The 23,690-nt window shown below is 39.0% G+C and overlaps 1 protein-coding gene across 2 annotated transcripts in view; it reads right to left on the bottom strand.

Moving 5' to 3' along the window:
• Nucleotides 1-1,268: 1,268 nt before the first annotated feature.
• opn5 (opsin 5) overlaps nucleotides 1,269-23,690 on the bottom strand; it is a 120,730-nt gene continuing 98,308 nt past the window's right edge. Inside the window, exons 1-5 of one of the 2 annotated variants that reach the window (XM_057823377.1) lie at nucleotides 15,175-15,294; nucleotides 12,364-12,503; nucleotides 8,186-8,520; nucleotides 7,866-8,107; nucleotides 1,269-2,559 (exon numbers count right to left, since the gene is read on the bottom strand). In XM_057823377.1, the coding sequence (XP_057679360.1) occupies nucleotides 2,493-2,559; nucleotides 7,866-8,107; nucleotides 8,186-8,520; nucleotides 12,364-12,503; nucleotides 15,175-15,248 (858 nt within the window). In that variant the 5' untranslated portion in view covers nucleotides 15,249-15,294 and the 3' untranslated portion in view covers nucleotides 1,269-2,492. Of the gene's footprint in view, nucleotides 2,560-7,865; nucleotides 8,108-8,185; nucleotides 8,521-12,363; nucleotides 12,535-15,174; nucleotides 15,295-23,690 lie in introns of those variants that run through there. The other variant, XM_057823376.1, reaches the window with a different exon arrangement.

The following is a 23,690-nucleotide window of genomic DNA, read 5'->3' as shown; positions in this document are numbered from 1 at the left end:
CTAACGGGGCTCCACTCGTTACCTGTATTAATGCCACCTGTTTTAACTCATTATTGGTATAAAAGACACCTGTCCACAATCTCAGTCAGTCACACTCCAAACTCCACTATGGCCAAGACCACAGAGCTGTCTAAGGACACCAGAGACAAAATTGTAGACCTGCACCAGGCAGGGAAGACTGAATCTGCAATAGGTAAAACGCTGGGTGTAAAGAAATCAACTGTGGGAGCAATTATTAGAAAATGGAAGACATACAAGACCACTGATAATCTCCCTCGATTTGGGGCTCCATGCAAGATCTCACCCCGTGGCGTCAAAATGAACCACACGGGGGGACCTAGTGAATGACCTAAAGAGAGCTGGGACCACAGTGACAAAGGCTACTATCAGTAACACAATGCGCCGCCAGGGACTCAAATCCTGCACTGCCAGACATGTGTCCCCCTGCTGAAGAAAGTACACGTCCAGGCCCGTCTGCGGTTCGCTAGAGAGCATTTGGATGATCCAGAAGAGGACTGGAAGAATGTGTTATGGTCAGATGAAACCAAAATAGAACTTTTGGGTAGAGACACTGGTTCTCGTGTTTGAAGGAGAAAGAATACTGAATTGAATCCAAAGAACACCATCCCCACTGTAAAGCATGGAGGTGGAAACATCATGATTTGGGGCTATTTTTCTGCAAAGGGACCAAGACAACTGATCTGTGTAAAGGAAAGAATGAATGAGGCCATGTATCGAGAAATTCTGAGTGAAAATCTCCTTCCATCAGCAAGGGCATTGAAGATGAGACATGGCTGGGTCTTTCGGCATGACAACGATCCCAAACACACAGCCAGGGCAACAAAGGAGTGGCTTAGCCAGTCTCCAGATCTCAACCCCATAGAAAATCTGTGGAGGGAGTTGAGAGTCCGTGTTGCCCAACAACAGCCCAAAACATCACTGCTCTAGAGGAGATCTGCATGGAGGAATGGGCCAAAATATCAGTAATAGTGTGTGAAAAGCTTGTGAAGAGTTACAGAAAACGTTTGGCCTCCGTTATTGTAGTTAAGTATTGAGATGAAATTTTGGTATCGACCAGATACTTATTTTCCACCATGATTTGCAAATAAATTCTTTGTAAATACATAAATGTGATTTTCTGTTTTTTTTTTCACATTCTGTCACTCATGGTTGAGGTTTACCCATGTTGACAATTACAGACCTCTCTACTATTTTCAAGTGGGATAACTTGCACAATTGGTGGTTGACTAAATACTTATTTGCCCCACTGAGAGTTACAAACAGTTAATGTAATAGTAAGAACAAGGTACATGAACGCAATATTTTTTTAAGTTAGTATATTTTTTTCTTAAACTAACATCTGGGTTTACAGTGTACAAAAAAGAAATTGCACTCTTTCAAAGTTAAACTTAACCCTTAAAGGGTGTTGAATCCTGCATAATAAAAAGCCACTTTTCGATCATCTTTCACAAAACTCTTTCTTCTTTTCCCTGATTGTGCTATAACTCCTACAAATGTTTTTCAAAAATATATCACTCTTTAATGTGTATCCTCATGTTGCTGAAATGAATCCCAATTTTAGAGGTACTACCAATTTTTGTCCCTGAGTCTGATGCTTTAAACCCCCGTTAGTAATGCTTGCATTATATTACTCTTCAACACAAGAAAGAAAATAAGCAAATGGAAACATTCAAAGAACAATTGCTTACATTGCGAAAGGAAAGGTTATTTGAAAATATATTTTAAAATGTGTCCCTGAATTAATCACAATCTCTATTGTTACAACTGAAAAATATATTCACTAATAACTGATGTTTTGCTTTCATAAGAGAATTACTGCATTAAAAAAATAAAATGTTAACCGGGTCATACCAGTTCAATTTACACTCTCTTCAAATGCTTACACAACCTGATAATACTAAGTGCAGTTTAAAATATTATGGTGCACAAAAGCCACATGTGTAGGAGTGCAAGTTACGACAGCCTTGAGGGTTACACACAAGCTTTGATTTAAGTGTAACAAATAGGATAATACCAGACACCATGTCGTGTGAATGTTTATCTTCATGAACAGTTTGTCATACAAATCCTATGAGGTTGGAACATTGTGTAAAAGGAAAATATAAAGGTAAGATTATACTGTAATTGCAAAAGATGTTCAGTTAAAATTTTTAAGGAAACAGTTATCTGATGTCACAATAAAATGTGGACGGTACGTCTACATATTACACTGCAAATATTTGTCAAGCAATTACATGGAAAAAAAATACCAGTACAATACAACCACTTAAACCTCTCTGGAAAGAGTATATATTTTTTTGTGTGTGTGGTGGAAAAGAATCAGGTGCTGAGTTGCAGAAGTACACACAGGTTCAGTGAAGGTGTAGATGATAGGCAGCATGTGAATGGGCAAAGTGAAGGGCAAAGAGAACAGGGTAGAAGACAAACTGTCCCAAGTAGTAGTCGTAAGCAGTTCATACAGTCTGTCTCGCTCACATTTCAACATGAGCTTCTTTAGCTTCTCGTTTGTCCTTCAGCGAACCGGAAATTGTGTACAACCTGAAAGAAACCAAAATTACTTTCTAAATAAAACACAACAGAAGAAATACCGTATTGGCCCGAATATAAGACGGTGTTTTTGCGTTGAAATTAAACTGAAAAAGAGGGGGTCGTTTTATATTCGCGGTCTACACATTATACCCATTCACGACGCTAGATAGCGCCAGATATCATTGAAGCGATGTTCTGTCATGACAGATCTCAGCTACTCTCCCCATTCACGACACTAGATGGCGCCAGATATCATTGAAGCGATGTTCTGTCATGACAGATCTCAGCTACGCTCAAGTTTAACCGTATGCATTATTTTAATGCAATGTTTTTCCTTATTCAGATTTGTTTCAAGACTACAGTTACAGTTAGACTTCAATTTGATGGTTAATGCAGTTATTGCAATGTTGTTGTTTTATAACAATAGATTGGTTTATTTACATTTCAAAAACCAGAAGCCTTCGTCATTGCACTTTAGTTTACATATTTAAATGTTCAGATATTAAGATTTGAATGAGACAAAATAACATGCTTTTTCTCTCAAATATATTGTTATAATCATTTGTTTCGAATGTACTGTAATTATTTTCTGTATGTATATTAATTTGGGGTTCAAAACGTCTTTTTTCAAACTAGAGTCTTGAAAAAGAGGGGGTCGTCTTATAATCAGGCCCGTCTTATATTCGGGCCAATACTGTAAATGAATTTACTAGTGACGTCCCAGATCTGATCACGTCATCGGAAATCAGGCCCAATCACATCATTTCTAGGAGATCGGAATCGGGTGAAAATGACAGAGTTTTTAAACAATGTATTTACCGTAATTTTGGGACCATATGGCGCAACTGACTACAAGCCGCAACCCACGAAATTTGACACGAAAACAGCATTCGTTCATAGATAAGCCACACAGGAAGATAAGCCGCACCCACCAAATTTGACAAGAAAACCATTTGTTCATGTATAGGCCGCACTGGACGATAAGCCACAGGGATAGTCACACCTAAAGACTACAGTTGTCACGATACTATTATACAAGTAGTCCCCGGGTTACGAACGAGTTCTATTCCTACGCTGTCGACGTAAACCAAATTTCCGCGTAGTCGGAATGAACCCTTTAAGTACCCCAAAATAACTATCCAAAAAGTCCAAAAGTATTGCATTTTGTTTAATGATGGAGGATACACTGCCCTCTGGTGGTAGCGTTGGGTCTGGCTGGACTGTCGCCCAATGACTGAGGAGCTGACTCTCATCTGACATGGATAAAGGACAGCTGCACTCTGGTTCTTGCCCACATTAGGCTGTAGATGTTTCAGCTAATACTGTATACGGTGGTGTGAAAAAGTGTCTGAACCTTTTGGAATTTCTCACATTTCTGCATTAAATCACCATCAAATATGATCTGATCTTTGTCAAAATACACATATATGTAAAATAAGTGTCTGCTTTAACTAAAACCACCCAAACATTTATACGTTTTCATATTTTAATGAGAATAGCATGCAAACAATGACAGAAGGGGGAAAAATAAGTAAGTGAACACACCGCCTAAGGAAACTTAAAGAGCAATTTAAACCAATTTTTACCAAACAATTTAAGTCAGGTGTGTGCCCAATCACTGATGAGTAGTTTAAAGCTGCCATGCCCACTATAAAACACACACCTGACAAAAATTGTCTTGACCTGCGATCAAGGATTGTGAATTTGTATAAAGCTGGGAAATGATACAAAGCCATCTCGAAAAGTCAGGATGTTCATCAATCGACAGTCAGAGAAGTTGTCCACAAATGGAGAGAATTTGGCACTGTTGCTTCTCTCCCAAGGAGTGGCTGTCCACCAAAGATGACACCAAGAGTTCAGCGCAGAATACTCAGAGGTAAAAAAGAACCCAAGAGTGTCTGCTAAAGACTTACAGAAATCACTGGCGCAGTCCGATATCTCTGTGCACACATCAACAAATATGTGAAACTATGGCCATGAATGGTGTTCATGGGAGGACTCCACGGAGGAAGCCACTGCTGACTAAAAAACGTTGTTCGTTTAATGTTCGCAAAAAGGCACTTGGACACTCCACAGAAGTTTTGGCAAAATATTTTGTGGACTGATTAAACCAAAGTTGAATTATTTGGGAGTAACACACAACGTCATGCGTGGAGGGAAAATGGAACAGCTCACCAACATCAACACCTCATCCCCACTGTGAAGCATGGTGGAGGGAGCATCATGATTTGGGGCTGTTTTGCTGCCTCAGGGCCTGGACAACTTGCAATCATTAATGGAAGAATGAATTCAAATCAGGATGTTTTGCAGGAAAACCTGAGGCCGTCTGTCAGACAGTTCAAGCTAAAAACAGTACGCATGCTTCAAAACACAGAAGTAAATAAATTTCAGAATGGTTTCAGAAGAACAAAATACACGTTCTGGAGTGTCCAAGTCGAAGTCCAGACTTGAACCCCATTGAGATGCTGTGGCATAACCTAAAGACAGCGATTAATGCCAGACATCCCAGGAATATGACTGAACTACAGCAGTTTTGTAGAGAAGAATGGGCCAAGATTAGTCCTGATCGATGTGCCAGACATATCTGCAGCTCTAGGAAGCATCTGGTTGAAGTTATTGCTGCCAAAGGAGGGGGGGCACAAAATATTAAATGTGATGGTTCACTTAATTATTTTCCGTCTTCTGTCACTGTTTGCATACTATCCTCATTAAAATATGAAAACCTGTCAATGTTTGGGTGGGTTTAGTTAAAGCATACACCACTTTTTCATCTGTGTAATTTTGACAAAGATCAGATCAGATTTGAAGGTGATTTTATGCAGAAATGTGAGAAATTCCAAAAGGTTCAGATAGTTTTTCATAACACTGTATGTTTGTGTATGCATCTGTAATTAAGTTTACAGCTACAGTTTTTGAAGTTACACGTGAGCTATTTGCTATGAGGATTGTAAATATGTTAGCATTTGTAGCATTTAAGCTAGCGTACTTTTGTTAGGCAAATTAGGCTAATTTAATCTACTACATCTACCTATTGTCGTTTGACGATGGACGTCTGAACACCGATTGTTTTGTATCAAATCTTTTATTCTTTAAGCTGGACAACTTCACGTTTAGTGAGGACAGAACACTTCAAATTACTAGTAAAAAAGTAAAATAAAAAATAAAGATACTGTACGGTACAATAAGGTGCTGTTTAAGTGACTAAAAAAAAAATTTAAAAAAATGACTGGAGACAAAATGGCGGAAAAGACTCCGGGCGTCGTGAAGTCGAAATCGTGTAAGTAGAGTACATCGTAACCCGGGGACTACCTGTATCTTCAACTTAATATCTCTACTCAAAAAAATACTATATATCATTTTCGATACTACATAAAGAAAAATATATACTGTATATTTTTTGGGGAACTCTTTCAGTGCCATTGGACAATGCTAGATGTCCAGTCTAGTGGCTCATGAAAAATTAAAACTCTTTAAAAGAATTTATGATTAGTAGACGTCCAATTCATATGAAGTGGGAGGGTGGCAGCGAATGAATGTTCATGCCCTCCTACTTCAAATAGGTTTGGACGTCAAGCACAGTCAATGGCAGCTAATGAGTTAACAAGGAAAATGCAAAAATATCCTACACGACTACCAAGAATCGTGCAGAATCAAATTACCCCATGACAACAAAATTCTCTTAACCTGTGGTAGCCCAATAGAAATAGATAACTGAACTGAATTAAAATTAAAAAAAAAAAAAAAAAAATTAAAAAAAGAAATAGATAACTGAGTACTAAAATATCGTATCATATCACATATCAGTATCAATACACTTACACCGAAAATTACTAGCCTGGTACACCAGACTCAACGCTGTTCCAGCTATTGAGTCTGGCCACCCTTCCCACGGAAACAATTTCCAGGGCGGAGCAAGCCACAGCATACAGACAGCGGAGTGGACCAATCAGCGACGGGCAGACGTGACGTTAGAAAAATGGCGACTTCAGGATGACGGACTTGCGCGCGGAAGTAAACATACGAAGAGAGCGGAGTTTATTCGACATGGCTAGCGCGAGACAGATTGTTGTCAGTGACTCGTGTCGATGTGTTTTTGGTCATTTAAAACTGATTTTACCGTGGATTGGAACATATTCTCAGCTCTGCCGTTCACCGTCTGTGTTGCTGAAGGGACGACTGTCGACGCGCAAGAGTGACGTTGCTTGTGAAGAACACGTGACGCAAATAAACGAATCTGATTTGTCGATTGATTTTGTATCTGCTCGAAAAGGCCGTTAATGGGAGGGGTTCCAGACTATTTCTCTCAGTGTTTGAAAAATACAGGGAGAATAGTCTGGCAGAGCCAGGCTAGAAAATTACGGCATTTAATTTTAAAGTATTAACTCGTTGACTGTTATTGACGGCGATAGACGTGTACTCTATTTTGACTGGAGGTCAAATTCGATTGGATGTCTATCGTCAATGGCACTGAAACATCATCACTCAATGCCAGCTTTGCCAGTTCAAATAAATTTAGTTCAGTGCTGCAAGCAACTGTATAATCTAGACGTATAATGATTAGGTATGTCCCAGATACGATTACGTGATCGGAAATCGGGCCTGATCACGTCCTTTTTAGAGGATCGGAATCAGGTGAAAAAGATGGGGTTTTTAAGAATTTTTTTTTTAAGCAACAAATTAAGATGTGCAAGAATATCGCCAAACAAAAAAAAAAAAAATGTTTTGTATTACGCGACATTTTAAGAAAATCGGAATCGGATGGAAAAATATTGTGTTTTTAGAGCTTTTTTAAAGGCTACTAGGCAATTAAATAATCAAGAAGGACAAGGATATTATCAAAACAAAATGTTTTATAATTATTCATATAATTAATAAATTGCCATGGTATCGGATCAGTACACTGTATCAACAGATCCTCAAAATCAGGTGACTCGGACTCGAACTTGGGTGAAAAATATGTGACCAGGACAACTCGATTATCTACTCAACGTTAAAAGAAGTATTATTAGAAGGGTAATCTCAAGGTGCTCTAGCACCCTTTGCCTTATAACAATGCACAATTCATGTGTTTTTATATTAAAACACAGACTAGCCCAGAAATGTATTTAAGATAAGAAACTATTACATCTATTACCACTATTTCCCAGCCTGAAACGTGCTTAAAATATGAAGTTGTTTCAACAGCTGCAGCAACAACTCCCTGTCTGTTAGAAAATGGCAACTCTAACATCAAATCAATCTTGATGATCATTCTACCAGACACAGGGGCAAATACTGTTTACATGAGATAACAAAATCCAAACACACTGCCTTACCTTGACTTTCGAAAATGCCTGCGTTTCTCCAGGACCTTCCAGCAAGAGGGTGAACAGGAATTCTTCAAGTCCACCAACTGGTAGATAATTGGGTTGTACATCGCTGAGGATTTGGCGAGCAGAGTAGGGATGACAGACACTGGTATGGGCACTGAGTCTGGCTCCCCAAACGCAGACACCACCGACACAACTGCATACGGGATCCAGGCTATTAAAAATCCTGCGCAGATTAGCATTGCTACCTAAGTGTGAACAGATACGAGTCATTTAGTCATCATGTAGCTCATTCCTACAGTGACAAAAATGATTCTTTCACAAACCTTTGTTAGTTTTATCTCAAGGTTTTGGCTGTTATTGACTCGGGCATCAAAGTGTGAGATTTCTTTTGCAGAAGACTTCACTTTAAAGATAATCCTCACATAAGAGAAGACCATAATACCAGTCGGAAGGACAAGACAGAAGAAAAGGATAGACATTACAAAGCTTTGGCCAGATACAGAAGATTGCGCCAGCCACCAATTCAGAGTGCAGGAGGTCCCAAAAGGCTCTGGGGCGTAGCTTCCCCAGCCCACAATGGGCATAGTGGCCCAAAAGGCTGCATACATCCACACAAAGACCAAGCAGAGGAAGGCGTGATGTCGCTTTAACCATGTCCCTATAGATTAAAAAAATATTGTGAGGAATAATGGGTCACAGCAAAGGTATTAATGATATTATTAAAGGAGCAATATGTAAGATTTGCACTTTAATTTTTCATTAAATGGCCCAAATATATAAATAGACATTAAAAAACATTTTTTGGAAATGCTTCTAATACAGCTCTCAATGGTTAAGCCAAAATTTTCCCATTTTAAAAATCGGTACTCAGCCCATTTTAGTTGTTATTGTTTTGATTCTGTGTTTATGATGATGTGCCGCCCTCCACCAATCAGCAAATTACGAGATAAGTTTTTTTGTCTTTGTCTAGGTTGCCTGAGCTCTGTAGTCTTCAGAAACTAAGGTAGCAGAAATATGACAATGATATGCATCTACAGTATGTTGTGCACTTGTACTACTAGTATGTTTAATTGTACTACTAGAAGTATGTGTATTGTACTACAAGTGCAGGTACTTGTTATAATACTTTGTTTACTTGCATGAACTTGTACTACAATAGTGTGTACTTGTACTAGAAGTGTGTGTGCTTGTATGTACTTGTACTACATGTATGTGTGTTTGCGTCTACTTGCATTTCAAGTGCGTGTACATGCACTATACCAGTACGTGTGTGTGCGTGCGCTTGTGTGTACTTGTACTACAAGTACGTGTACTTGCGAGTACTTGAACTACAAGTGTGTGTTTGTGTGTATTTCCAGTACAAGTGCATGTCCTTGCACTGTACTAGTAGGTGTGTGTGTGTGCTTGTGTGTACTTGTACTACAGGTGTGTGTGCTTACGTGTACTTATACTACAAGTACGTGCACTTGCATTACAAGTGCGTGTACTTGCACTATACCAGTATGTGTGCATGTGCTTGTGTGTACTTGCACGACAAGTACGTGTACTTGCGTGTACCTACACTACAAGTACATGTACTTGCGTGTACCTGCACAACAAGTGCGTTTACTTGTACTACAATGGTGTGTACTTGCACTACAAGCATGTGTGCATGCGTGTACTTGCACTACAAGGTCATGTACTTGCGTGTACTTGTAAAACAAATGAGCGTACTTGCTTATACTTGCACTATACAGTACGTGTGCGTGTGATTGTGTGAACTTGTACTATGTGTGCGTGTGCTTGTGTGTACTTGCACTACAAGTACGTTTACTTGCATTACAAGTGCGTGTACAAAGTACTTATTAAGCACTATACCAGTACGTGTGCGTGTGCTTGTGCTTGTGTGTACTTGTACTGCAAGTGCATGTGCTTGCACTACAAGAATGTGTACTTGCATGTACTTGCAGTACAAGTACATGTACTTGGTTGTACTTGCATTACAAGTGCATTTACTTGTACTACAATCGTGTGTACTTGTGCTACAAGTGTGTGTTTGCGAGTACTTGCACTACAAGTGTGTGTACTTGTGTGTACTTGCACTATACGAGTACGCGTGCATGTGCTTGTGTGTACTACAAGTGCGTGTATTTGTACAACAAGTGTTTGTGTGCTTGCGTATACTTGTAATACAAGTATGCATGTGCTTGCGTGTACTTACAGTTCAAGCGCCTGTGCTTGCATGTACTTGCACTACAAGTGTGTGTACTTGCATGTACTTGCACTACAAATGCATGTACTTGCACTGCAAGTGTGTGTACTTGTGTGTACTTGCACTACGAGTGCGTGTATTTGTGTGTAATTGTACTACAAGTACGTGTACTTGCACTACAAGTATGTGTACCTGCATGTACTTGCACTACAAGTACATGTACTTGCATGTACTTGCATTACAAGTGCATTTACTTTTACTACAATTGTGTGTACTTGTACTACAAGTGTGTGTTTGCGAGTACTTGCACTACAAGTGCGTGTACTTGCCTGTACTTGCACTACAAGTGCGTGTACTTGCGTGTACTTGCACTATACGAGTACATGTGCATGTGCTTAAGTGTACTTGTACTACAAGTGCATGTATTTGTACTACAAGTGTGCGTGTGCTTGCATGTACTTGCACTACAAGTGCATATACTTGCACTACAAGTACGTGTACCTGCATTACAAGTGCGTGTACTGGCACTACAAGTGTGTGTACTTACATGTACTTGCACTACAAGTACGTGTACGTGCATGTAATTGTACTACAAGTATGTGTACTTGCACTACAAGTACGTGTACCTGCGTGTACTTGCACTAAAAGTACATGTACTTGCATGTACTTGCGTTTCAAGTGCATTTACTTGTACTACAACTGTGTGTACTTGCACTACAAGTGTGTGTACTTGCGTGTACTTGCACTATACGAGTACGCGTGCGTGTGCTTGTGTGTACTTGTACTACAAGTGCGTGTATTTGTACGACAAGTGTTCGTGTGCTTGCGTATACTTGTAATACAAGTATGCGTGTGCTTGCGTGTACTTACCCTTCAAGCGCCTGTGCTTACATGTACTTGCACTACAAGTGTGTGTACTTGCGTGTACTTTCACTACAAGTGCGTGTAATTGCACTACAAGTGTGTGTACTTGCATGTACTTGCAATACGAGTGCGTGTATTTGTGTGTACTTGTACTACAAGTACGTGTACTTGCACTACAAGTATGTGTACCTGCATGTACTTGCACTACAAGTACATGTACTTGCATGTACTTGCATTACAAGTGCATTTACTTGTACTACAGTTGTGTGTACTTGTACTACAAGTGTGTGTACTTGTACTACAAGTGTGTGTTTGCGAGTACTTGCACTACAAGTGCGTGTACTTGCGTGTACTTGCACTATACGAGTACGTGTGCATGTGATTGCGTGTACTTGTACTATAAGTGCATGTATTTGTACTACAAGTGTGCATGTGCTTGCATGTGCTTGCACTACAAGTGCATATACTTGCACTACAAGTACGTGTACTTGCATTACAAGTGCGTGTACTTGCACTACAAGTGTGTGCACTTGTGTGTACTTGCACTACAAGTACGTGTACGTGCATGTAATTGTACTACAAGTACATGTACTTGCACTACAAGTACGTGTACCTGCGTGTACTTGCACTAAAAGTACATGTATTTGCATGTACTTGCATTACAAGTGCATTTACTTGTACTACTTGTACTTGCGTGTACTTGTGCTACAAGTGCGTGTACTTGCGTGTACTTGCACTATACGAGTACGTGTGCATGTGCTTGCGTGTACTTGTGCTACAAGTGCATTTACTTGTACTACAATTGTGTGTACTTGTACTACAAGTGTGTGTTTGTGAGTACTTGCACTACAAGTGTGTGTACTTGCGTGTACTTGCACCACAAGTACGTGTACTTGCGTGTACTTGCACTATACGAGTACGTATGCATGTGCTTGTGTGTACTTGTACTACAAGTGCATGTATTTGTACTACAATTGTGCGTGTGCTTGCATGTACTTGCACTACAAGTTCATATACTTACACTACAAGTATGTGTACTTGCATTACAAGTGTGTGTACTTGCACTACAAGTGTGTGTATTTGCACTACAAGTGTGTGTACTTGCGTGTACTTGCACTACAAGTATGTGTACGTGCGTGTAATTGTACTACAAGTACGTGTACTTGCACTACAAGTACGTGTACCTGCGTGTACTTGCACTAAAAGTACATGTACTTGTATGTACTTGCATTACAAGTACATGTATTTGCGTGTACTTGCATTACAGGTGAGTTTACTTGTACAACAATTGTGTGTACTTGTTCTACAAGTGTGTTTGTGCGTTTACTTATCTGACATTGTGCGCTTCAATATTTTAATTGTGGTTGCAGTACCATTTTTGACCACCAATTGCTCCTTTAAGTTCATCCATTGTGGGCAAAAAAATAACAATTTATAGAAACGTACCGTAACTTAGATGGCAGATCTTGAGGTATCTGTCCAGGCTGACCATAGTCATAGTGGTGAGGCTCCCACAGCCGAAGAAAAAGCCTGCCCAGCCATAGAACTGACAGCCCTCCCAACCAAACAACCAACGGTGGGAGAAACTAGAAACAACAAAAAAGGGCTTTCCTGTCACTAAAGGACAGGGGTAGTGGAATAAAGGATGTAACAGAAAAGAGAGGGTGACAAACACAGAAAAGGAGAAATAAGAAAAAACATTGGAAAGACGTGTAATAGTGTTTAAACAAGGATAATAATGTAATATGCATGAGAAAAGGGAGGCAGAAAAAGGGTAAAGAGTAAAAGTATGGAAAATAAGATTAGTATTTTTATGAGTTGTAATTATTATAGTATTTTACATGTTTATAGTTACATTATTACTGCTGTATTCTAGAAAAGAGGGATGGCTTAAATAATTTCAAATAACAGAATTGATGACATAAACAGAGCGCTGGCATCAGTAGACCATTCCCCACTGCATAAGGGCAGAGTGCTGTTTCACCCAAAGTTGCACTTTAGCGCAGCTTTAACTTCATTCATTTTCTAGCCAGCAAGTTAATGAATTAAGGCTTCACCGACAAGCGGTGTATCGTGCAGCAGTGGCCGACACTGGGTGCAGCAGTCAGCTAAAAGTATTTCAAACGTCAAATGAATTCCTAAGTAAGCAGCTTCCACCAAGGTTCTGAACTGAATGTAACATTTGATATTTAAGAATTTTGAAAACTGTTCCTTGTAAGTCATGCGCAAAAACAATCGAAAGATAACATCATATATATCAATATTCAAATCTGTTTATTTTCCCATGAGCCACATGACACTCATACTCAGCTCTTGTTTTTTATTAAATGAACTTTTGGCCTTTCGTTTACTGAGTAAAGCAAAGTTTCAAGTATCAAGCTTATTTTAAATTCCATGACATTGTCATCACTGAAGTTTTTCTTCTTGTTCCTTAAATTGGCATAAAATAATCTGTGCCACAAAGCTCTTTAGTTCTATCCTCCTCCTGTTATTTGGTTTTAATTTTACCTTATTTTATGTGCCAGCAAGTATCACATCATTCTGCCCTATGACCAGTGTTTGCAAAAAGTATTTTGTAACAGTTGCAAATTACTTCTCCCAAAAAGTATTTGAGTTAGTAACTCAGTTACCTCATTGTAATAGTAATCAGCAAAATGACGTTCCTTTTCATGTTCTACATGTTATTACATTCTACATTCCATAACATATTTCAAATCAAAGATTAATAAAGACAAAAAAATAAATAAGAAAAAAAATAAAGATTAATATTAAATGTTTGAAGCATACAAGAAGAAACTAGAACTACAAAGGGTGGATGAGTTGATACAAATCCCTTTTGTATCTACAGAAGGGTCATCTGACCCTAATCAGCATATCTTTTGTGAGCATTGAGGTCCTCATCAGTCATTCCCTTTCACACTCGCAAAACCACAGGGTTGGATTGCTCCAATTAACATCTGGAGTGTTTGCAGGGAAGGGCTGCCTTGGCTTTGTTGGACAGTGGACCGCTCAGGCGGGCAATCGGGCGGCCAACCTTTTTACCTATTCTAAAAGCTGCAGTTTTCCTACTGTACAAGGAAGGTGTAATAAAAAAATTAAACAAAACGTTTTTTATGTGGTGACATATGACACTTTGCCCTTTTCCTGGGGCTAGGTGTTGGAGGTTGTTGTCGAAGCAATGTTTCCTTCTGCGTCTTCTTTGCGCCCGCATGAGAGTGAGCCAAGTTCTTTGCAAGACCCACCAAGAAGTCCACCCGTCTCTCTTGCCTTCCGGTGCATGTCTAATACAACACATATGCATTCAGTGCTGCCATGTCAATTATATTGTAGAACACGGCAACTGGCCATCTCCGTGTTCCTCCCTGTTTGATAAAGCCAAGCGAGCCCTGGATTTGCAAATATTCAAGATGCTAATTGCAGCTATGCAGAGGGAAACCCTCCCTTCACACCTGGGCAGCGATTCCACAGGACTGTATTAGGGGGGTTGTCTGCTTGACTGCATGTACAGTAGTTGACTTTCCTATATATGATTTCAAAATTAAGAGTTTTCTGGTAAAATACTGTCTATAAAAGTTGTAAAGCAATAAAACAAATAACAAAAATGAATTAATCGAACAAAAAAAGATATTTTTATAATGGTTCAAAATAATTTTTCGAACAGATCATGTGACTAGCAGCTTAGACGGTCATTTGCTTTGCTTAGCCAAAACCACCCGAGGACCGAAGAGCTTTTCAAAAGCGACAACAACTACTGAGCAAGAACCAAGGATTGAAAATGTGGAGCATAAAATGCCAGAGAGCACTGCCAAAATGGTGAGTGGAGATTCACTTTGCCCCACTAAAGACCCTAATCTTACCTAATCTTGGTAATGTTATGTACCAACAAAGGGTACATAACAAAGTATTGAGATTTTGGTATTGACCAAATACATATTTTCCACCATGAATTGCAAATAAATTCTTTAAAAATCAAACAATGTGATTTTCTGTTTTTTTTTTTTTTCAACATTCTGTCTCTCATGGTTGAGGTTTACCCATGTTGACAAATTACAGGCCTCTCTAATATTTTCAAGTGGGAGAACTTGCACAATTAGTGGTTGACTAAATACTTATTTGCCCCACTGTATCCTTATGTTAAGAGAACACAAATATAAACTATTAACCAGGGCAAATCTTTGAAACTGTATGTTAGGCCTACTACACAATAAATATTCCGTAAAGTCACAATATTAAATATTGAAAGTTTGAGAACGCTACCTTTGAAATTCCCTGGCCCGTCGCATTATCGCCGTCTTGTTGTGTTTGACAGAGCGTGCAGTGAAGCAGGCCATGATTCGCCCACCTAGCCAATCATCACCACGCCAGCGTCACCACGCCCTCCCTCCACCTCCCTCCAGTTCTGCTCTTCAGAGACAGATGATATGTGACAAAATCAGACAACTCGCGCTTCATTCAACCAAATTTTACTATTGCGCCCCTCTACATCCTCAGTAATGGTTACGACCAAAAGGTAATTAATTAGATTGCTCACCACTGAAAAAAATAACACGTTAGAAAGGCTTTTATGCTCTAACGCCGTTATTAACAACACTGCCGATGACAACGGATTACACATTATTGCAATCAGTAAAAGTGGCGTTTATGGCAGTCTGTCCAATCTCTCGGTTAGCCTTCATTATGGCAATGGAAGTGATTATCTTGATTTCAAGGGGGTCATTGGAGGACAACATCTGTTGACCAAAATTAACTCCTCTCCGTATCAACAAGAACCTCTCATCATTATTTGTGTTAGTTTTTTAGTTAATCTTCTTGAGATAGATAGACACAATTATTATGTCCACTTGAGAGAATAAAAAGACTTGCAGTCGAGTAAGCGCTGACTTTTTTCGTAGCACTCAAAGGATATTTTCTTCCACAGAAGCAATATTTATTTTTTTTAAAGAAACTCTATTGAAAATACATTTTTCATTTAAAAAAAAAAAAAAAAAAAAAAAAAAGCACTTCATGTTGGCTTTTTTTTTCCTCCTCGTCCTTGACTTGGCCCTTGTTTCTAATTTCTGTCTTGTCATGTCTGATTGCCCATGAGTTGAACCTGTTGTCAACATGCCCTTGTGTGTCAGCTTCCCTCAGTTTCATATCTTGCCCAGGTGTTGCTCATTATCTTGTCACTTTGATTGTGTATACAGTTCTCCTGTTTTCCTTCTGGTCTTATCGATTGCCGATGTGAATACATCCCGTGCCTCGTGTTTTTCCTACTCACCTGTCTGTTTTGCCAACGAGGATGATTGCACAATTTTTTTCTCAGAGATACGAAGGGTAGGTCTTGACCGACAGATTGGAACGTTCATACTAGAGATGTGAAAAATATCGAAATGGTGATATATCGTTATACTTTGCATCTCAAAAGGTTATCGATATGCTAATGACAAAAATGGAGATATCGTTTTAAAATGGTGTCAATGTTAAAACAAAACCAAAAAAAGGAACCAACAAGTTGCTGCCAAAATCTTCCACCATAATAGTGTCTCAATGAACTCTATGGAATGAGCGTTCATTCATTAAATGAGACATGGCCCGGCAGACATTCTTCTTCTTCTAATAAATAGACGAGACCCTGCTGCAGCCGCATAATACAGTGCTGGCCAAAAGTATTGGCACCCCTTCAATTTTGTCAGATAATGCTCAATTTCTCCCAGAAAATGATTGCAATTACAAATTTGGTGGTAATATCTTCATTTATTTTGCTTGCAAAGAAAAAACACTAAAGAGAAAGATTTTTTTTTTAAACTCATTATCATTTTACACAAAACTTCAATAATGGGCCGGACAAAAGTAATCAGCCTAATACTTTTATACAAAATAACTTCGAACAACTGCTTCCGGTATCCATCAATGAGTTTCTTACAATGCTCTGCTGGAATTTTAGACAATTCTTCTTTGGCCAACTGCTCTCCAGTCTCCAGTGCTTTCTCTCAAACCATTTTCTAGAGCTTTTGAAGTGTGTTTTGGGTCATTGTTAGTGTTGTATCGGTCGTGAACGATTTGTTCTTTTTGAACGAATTGTTTGGAGGAATGAGACCGAACTAATCACCTTCTGCACTGATTAGTTCTTAAAGGAAGTTGGGAGTCGGGACTTGCATGGGAGGGCGTTGAGCAAGCGGCAGCGTCTGACATTGCGCACGACCAATCAGACGCCAGCCTCATCGCGGGCAGGGGGAGGGAGCAGAAACAGAATCAGAGCGTCCGTCACTCACTTCCACGTGTGGCCAATAAGCAGCCAGCGTGCAGGCGGGGGAAGGGGGGCAAGACTGAGTTATGTCACTTCCCGTTCAGTGACTCGGTCCTTCGGCTCCTGACTGAGATTGCTGCTCTCGACTTTCCAGTCACGCATTGAACGAGTCAAAAAGTGACAGGAAAGGACTATGTCGCATATTTGTTCATGTAGAGCCTATCATATTCTGCTCAAACAGACAAAAACCCCACACAAACCTAGTGAGCATGGTTTAGTATACTACTTTTCTCAACAGACTCGGGACTACATATGACGACATACTATCAAATTTACTGTAGTTTAAAACACTTTCGCGGGTAGCTACGAGGTAAGCAAAAGCTGAGCTGCGGTCGCGTGACGGCAGTGCAGGGGGGAGAGAACTGTCATTGTATGGAGGCTTCATGGCAGCGATATTTACCTCATATGTGCACAGAAAAAAAGAATATTTAGTATGATCACCATAATACTGATTTGCAATGAAACTATATACATGTCCATTTTTTCCGAGTGTTTTATTTATTTTTTTCGTGTCAGAGCGTGTCGGGTGTTGGTTGGTTTGACAAATTATGTCCATCCATCCATCATGTGCTACTCAAGCGCCCAAAAACTTCACACGCGGGCACGGGAGATGTCGCAATATGTCTACATTTTTCTTAACAGACTAATGGGAGGAGAAAGGCGACATCGTAAAGAGCAAACAATCATTTCTTGTCAACATTTGACGATCTGAGATGAGGGGACGACAGGGGAGCTGACCGGATTATTTTATTGATTAATACCAGTGACTTGCAATTAAACTGTCTAATATCAAAATGTAGCATTGTTTTCATTTCAGAGCAACACATTTGACAACTAGCTATTTACACTTTAGTTTTAACAATAGTTACCAAAAATAATAGTGATGAGCATAAAAACAAAAACACAACAGAGCGTGAGGTAAATATGATGTGTTGGTCATTCCATATTTAGAAATTAAACCTTCGATTTATTTTTATTTTCGTGACAGCAAGCATGCCGCGTTGGCTGGTAGCAGCAGCATTGTATATGTGATCAAGATCATGCTAAAGAAAGTCCGTGCGCCCCCGACTCCAAACCCCCCACAAAAAGAAAATGTTTAACCGTGTCCTAAATCGAAATGCAAGCACGAGCCTTGACTTTGATCCCATACAAATACGACAGACGACGCGGAAGTTCTCCCTCGCTTTTGCAGCAGCGGGAGGGAGACGAGGCTGGGAAAGCAGAATGATATGGTCTGTCACTCATTTCTGAAACTACGACGAGCGGTCAATGAGGAGTCTGTGTGCAAGAGAGGGAAGGACCAAGCAATGTCACTTCCCGTTCAGTTATACTGCGAAGCGGTCTTTGGTGATTCGTTCGGCAACGTCACTTCCCGTTCACTAACCGAACGAGTCATTTGGGCGGGGAGGGGGGTGAGGGGGGCGAACGATTCGTTGAACGATTTGTTTGAACGAGTCTTTTTACTGAACGAACTGGAATGGATTTGTTTCCTCAAGTGAACGACAGATCCCGTCACTAGTCATTGTCTTGCTGGAAGACCCATGACCTCTGAGGGAGACCCAGCTTTCTCACACTGGGCCCTACATTATGCTACAAAATTTGTTGGTAGTCTTCAGACTTCATAATGCTATGCACACGGTCAAGCAGTCCAGTACCAGAGGCAGCAAAGCCACCCCAAAACATCAGGAAACCTCCGCCATGTTTGACTGTGGGGACTGTGTACTTTTCTTTGAAGGCCTCGTTTCTTTTCCTGTAAACTTTATGTGATGCCTTTTCCCAAAAAGCTCTACTTTTGTCTCATCTGACCAGAGAACATTCTTCCAAAACGTTTTTGGCTTTCTCAGGTAAGTTTTGGCAAACTCCAGCCTGGCTTTTTAATGTCTCTGGGTCAGAAGTGGGGTGTTCCTCGGTATCCTACCATAGAGCTCCTTTTCATTCAGACGCCGACGGATAATACGGGTTGACACTGTTGTACCGTTGTCTGGATGTTAGTCAAGGTTCTTTATCCACCGTCCGCACAATTTTTCGTTGAAATCTCTCGTCAATTTTGTTTTCCGTCCATGCCTAGGGAAGTTAGCCACAGGGCCATGGGCTTTAAACTTATTGATGACACTGTAGACATTCAGGTCTTTGGATTTGGATGGATGTGGACCTTGAGATTGCCCATGCTTCCTCACAATTTTATTTCTCAGGTCCTCAGACAGTTCTTTTGTCTTTCTTTTCTCCATGCTCAATGTGGAAAACACAAGGAAACAGGACAGAGGTTGAATCAACTTTAATCCATTTTAACTGGCTGCAAGTGTGATTTAGTTATTGCCACCACCTGTTATGTGCCACAGGTAAGTAACATATGCTGTTAATTTCACAAATTGGAGAAGCATCACAATTTCTCAAAGGATGCCAATACTTTTGTCCAGTCCATTTTTGGAGTTTTGTGTAAAATGATAATGATTTTTTTTTTCTCATTCTCTTTTGTGTTTTTTCATTGCAGGGAAATAAATGAAGATATTACTACCAAAGAATTTGTAATTTAAATAATTTTCTGGGAGAAATTGAGCATTATCTGACAGAATTGCAGGGGTGCCAATACTTTTGGCCAGCACTGTATTTATAAGAAGGAGAAGAACATCGTCTTCCAGGTCATGGCTTCTTGTAAAAGCGAACTTGGTGGAAAACAAATATTAGGCGATTTTGTTTTTCCACTTCAGTTCAATAAACAATTAATGGAAAACGGATCAGGGCTAGTTTTCCGTGATTGAATCAGTGTTTTACCGGGAAACAGGAGACAATTAATTTCTCATTTTTTGTGAACCACATAAAAACAAAATCGGAATTGGGCTCATTTTCCCTTATTTGTTTTCCAACATTAGAAGGAAGAATGAAAGGTACACAGACCTCACAGTCACTCTTTCTGATTTACAGTATCATTTAGTGAAAGCACAACAAAATTCACTCATTTTCTCCCAAAAACGTATAAATGTGTTCTATTTTTAATTGCTTCAGTGTCCCAAAAACGTATTAATACGTCTTTTGCGTTTTTTGACAAGAGGCATCTATAGGTTCCGATCTATCTAAAATATAGTGCACAAATCTCAAAACCCATTTTAAAGCAATAAAACTGGCCACTGGGGGTCAGTATCGCATTTGGTAAGAACTCATTTCGGGCTACGAAAGGAAGTGAAGAAAAATAGTCAGGAAACGGAAGTTGGAGGGATATTGTGAAGACGCGTGAGAACGGTCGGGAAAATAAGGCAAACAACACTGGAGGAGTGTTTCGAGAAGAAAACGAAACCATCGTCGAAAAAGGATTAAAAAAAAAAAAATCTATCTTGATGAGACAGACGGTGACGTCCACAACAGCGTCAGGTTCCACACGCCTTCTGCGGAGCTAACGTTCCGTTACTCCTTAGCCCAAGGTTGAAACCAACGATGAAGATGATGAAAAAAGTGAGACCGATCTTGATCCGGACTCATCTGATTAGCCACAGGAGAAGCCGAGAGCCTTCCCCGTTGTTATGTGCGCAAATAGTTCAACAGTTCAATAGTTTAGTTATGTGTAAATATATTGTTACTTTGCGATCAAAAGCTCTATTTGTCTTGTTGTTTATCTTATTTTGTAAAAGGAAAACATTATTCAGAAGTTTGGGATGTAACTAAAGCAAAAAATAAGCTGTGTATAAGCCAAAGTTATGTTTGAAATGTATGCTTTCACAAAAAGCTCAATTTCTCCGTTTTTTCATCAGAAATTGGAAAATTGCTCAAACTAAGCTATTTTCTAATGCTGATTTCTAAACAATGGAAAAGGATATGAACTTTTTTTTTTTTTTGCTGAAAGAAGAGAGTCTAATCTTTCTTTTGGTGGGTTTCATGTTTATATAGCAATAGAATTTTCTGTGGGCCTTGCAAAATCAGTCAAAATCCAGTAAAATGGCCGGGAGCAAAGGGCCTTGCTCCGGTGAAAATGGCTGGGAGTGAATGAGTTAATATTCCTACCTTTCACAGGAGACGATCTTTTAGTTAACACACTTAATTGAACTCAATGCAGAATATACTGTTTACCATTTGCAGCCTCCACTAACAGTCATGGTTGCCCAACTTCCCATCATGCATTTGGGCGGAACAGTTAAGTCGCTACATTATCATTTAGGGAAAGCACAGCAAAAATAATATTCCGATCCCTCAAAAAAATAATGTTCACAAAAAAGAAAAGCGCTCAATGCAAAGAGAACTGGCATTCCCAATCAAAATACCTACAGTATGCAAAATACACATAAAACTTAGTTAAGACTTAGTTAAAGACACTGTGGAAGAACGGCAGGGAGCCTGATGTGATTGATTGAAATTTTTACAAATTTTATTAAAACGAAAACATTAAGAGGGGTTTTAATATAAAATTACTATAACTTGTACTCAAATTTATCTTTTAAGAACTACAAGTCTTTCTATCCGTGGATCCCTTTAACAGAAAGAATGTTAATAATGTTAATGCCATCTTGTGGATTTATTGTTATAATAAACAAATACAGTACTTATGTACAGTATGTTGAATGTTTATGTCCGTCTTGTGCCTTATCTTTCCATTCCAACAATACTTTACAGAAAAATATGGCATATTTTAGAGATGCTTTAAATTGCGATAAATTACGATGAATTAATTTTTAAGCTGTGATTAACTCGATTAAAAATTTTAATCGTTTGAAAGCCCTAATTATAATGTATTCTTATGGGAAAATCCTGCTCGACATACGGCCATTTGGACATACAAAGAAGGTCCTGGAACAAATTAACTTCGTATGTCGAGATACCATTGTACACCCAATCGTTTCATGTTATGTTCTAAAGTAGATAAAATTGAGGTTTTGCATTTTGATTAGGGCTGTCAAAATTATCGCGTTAACGCGCGGTAATTAATTTTTTTAATTAATCACGTTAAAAGATTTGACGCAATTAACGCACATGTCCCGCTCAGACAGTATTCTGCCTTTTGGTAAGTTTTACAAGCAAGGTTTTTGTGTTTTATGTAACAGCGAACTCTTGTGGTCGCTTTGCGACATGGTTTATTGCTTTCTTGCTAGTTCAATATGGCTGCACGACGTCTTGGGCTGACGCCTACGTTGTAATGTTATGCTTATATGATCCTTGGACAAGATTTGTCCGTAAGTATGGTTGTTGTAAAGAATGTACATATTATGTTAGTAAGCGAAATGTTATATTTTTTGTATGAGACGCTTTTTGTTTATGTTTAGTGAACCTGTATAGCGTGCTAAGCTAACGTTGTTGCTAATGCAATGCTTGTGTACTTTTTTTTGTAGTTTCACTACGGTCTAAAGAGGACAGTGGTTTGACGCCATTTTATTAATAAATCAGATGAAAAAGGAAGAAGTCTGATTATTAAGGCGTCGTTCACTAGCTGTCTAGCTTTGGAAAAAGTAGACGCTTCGGAGTGAGGACAGCATAGACAAATTTAAATGACAGTAGAGTGAAATGCCCACTACAGTCCTTATGTACCGTATGTTGAATGTATATATCCATCTTGTGTCTTATCTTTCCATTCCAACAAATTATTTTACAGAATATGTATATAATTTACAGAAAAATATGGCATATTTTATAGATTGTTTGAATTGCGATCAATTACGATTAATTGAATGAATAATTTTTAAGCTGTAATTAACTCGATTAAAAATTTTAATCGTTTGACAGCCCTAATTTTGATATAAGGAAATGAGGGGAAAATCAAAATTTAGGAAATGGAGGTTATGGTTACTGTTTTTTTCTGTCAATTGTTATTCTGCACATATTTGAAAAAATAGTATTTTAAAAGAAAATCAGTTTCTTGTGTATGCGTTGTTACATGCAGTAGCCTAATGCATGTGTAAAACCTGTCGTGTTATCGGTATCACTGAAAGCAGTTTTCTTTGTATTACGGTGGTTTTCATAGGTTTGACCCCATCTTAAAAAAAAAATTACAACAAAAAAATTCAGGAAACCTTTATGTCAAGGAGTTTGGGCAAGAAATTCTAGCCACTTTCATCCCTGACAATAACCATCATTGTGGAAAGGCAAAGTCAATGCATCAACTTGTCTACTAGTCAGTCATTAGAATGCAGTTGAATGAAAGTCTGGACTGTCTAATGATAACACTCTCGTAGAAACATTAGCATCATGAAAAAGGAAAATTATGGATAGGACAAACCAAGAAACAAGAGAGACACTATCATTGCCAGCCATAGGCTTACTCTCAACTGTTTGTCTAAGAATGTGTGCATACAACATTAGCATTTTCAGTTTTATAACATATTCCATCTTAATCCTTGAGATGACAGTCCTGCATAAAATACATATCGTGTTACCGATGAAACACACTAAGAAATGCATTAGTCACTCTACAATTGATTTGTATGCATGGTATGGCTATGTACAGAATCCTAAGGAACCACACGTCTTCGTAAACCCGCCAAAGCGACAATGCAGGCAAAAAACA

This window comes from Corythoichthys intestinalis, chromosome 19, assembly GCF_030265065.1.
Source record: "Corythoichthys intestinalis isolate RoL2023-P3 chromosome 19, ASM3026506v1, whole genome shotgun sequence".
NCBI lineage: Eukaryota > Metazoa > Chordata > Actinopteri > Syngnathiformes > Syngnathidae > Corythoichthys > Corythoichthys intestinalis.
This window is presented reverse-complemented; position numbering and strand designations above follow the sequence as displayed.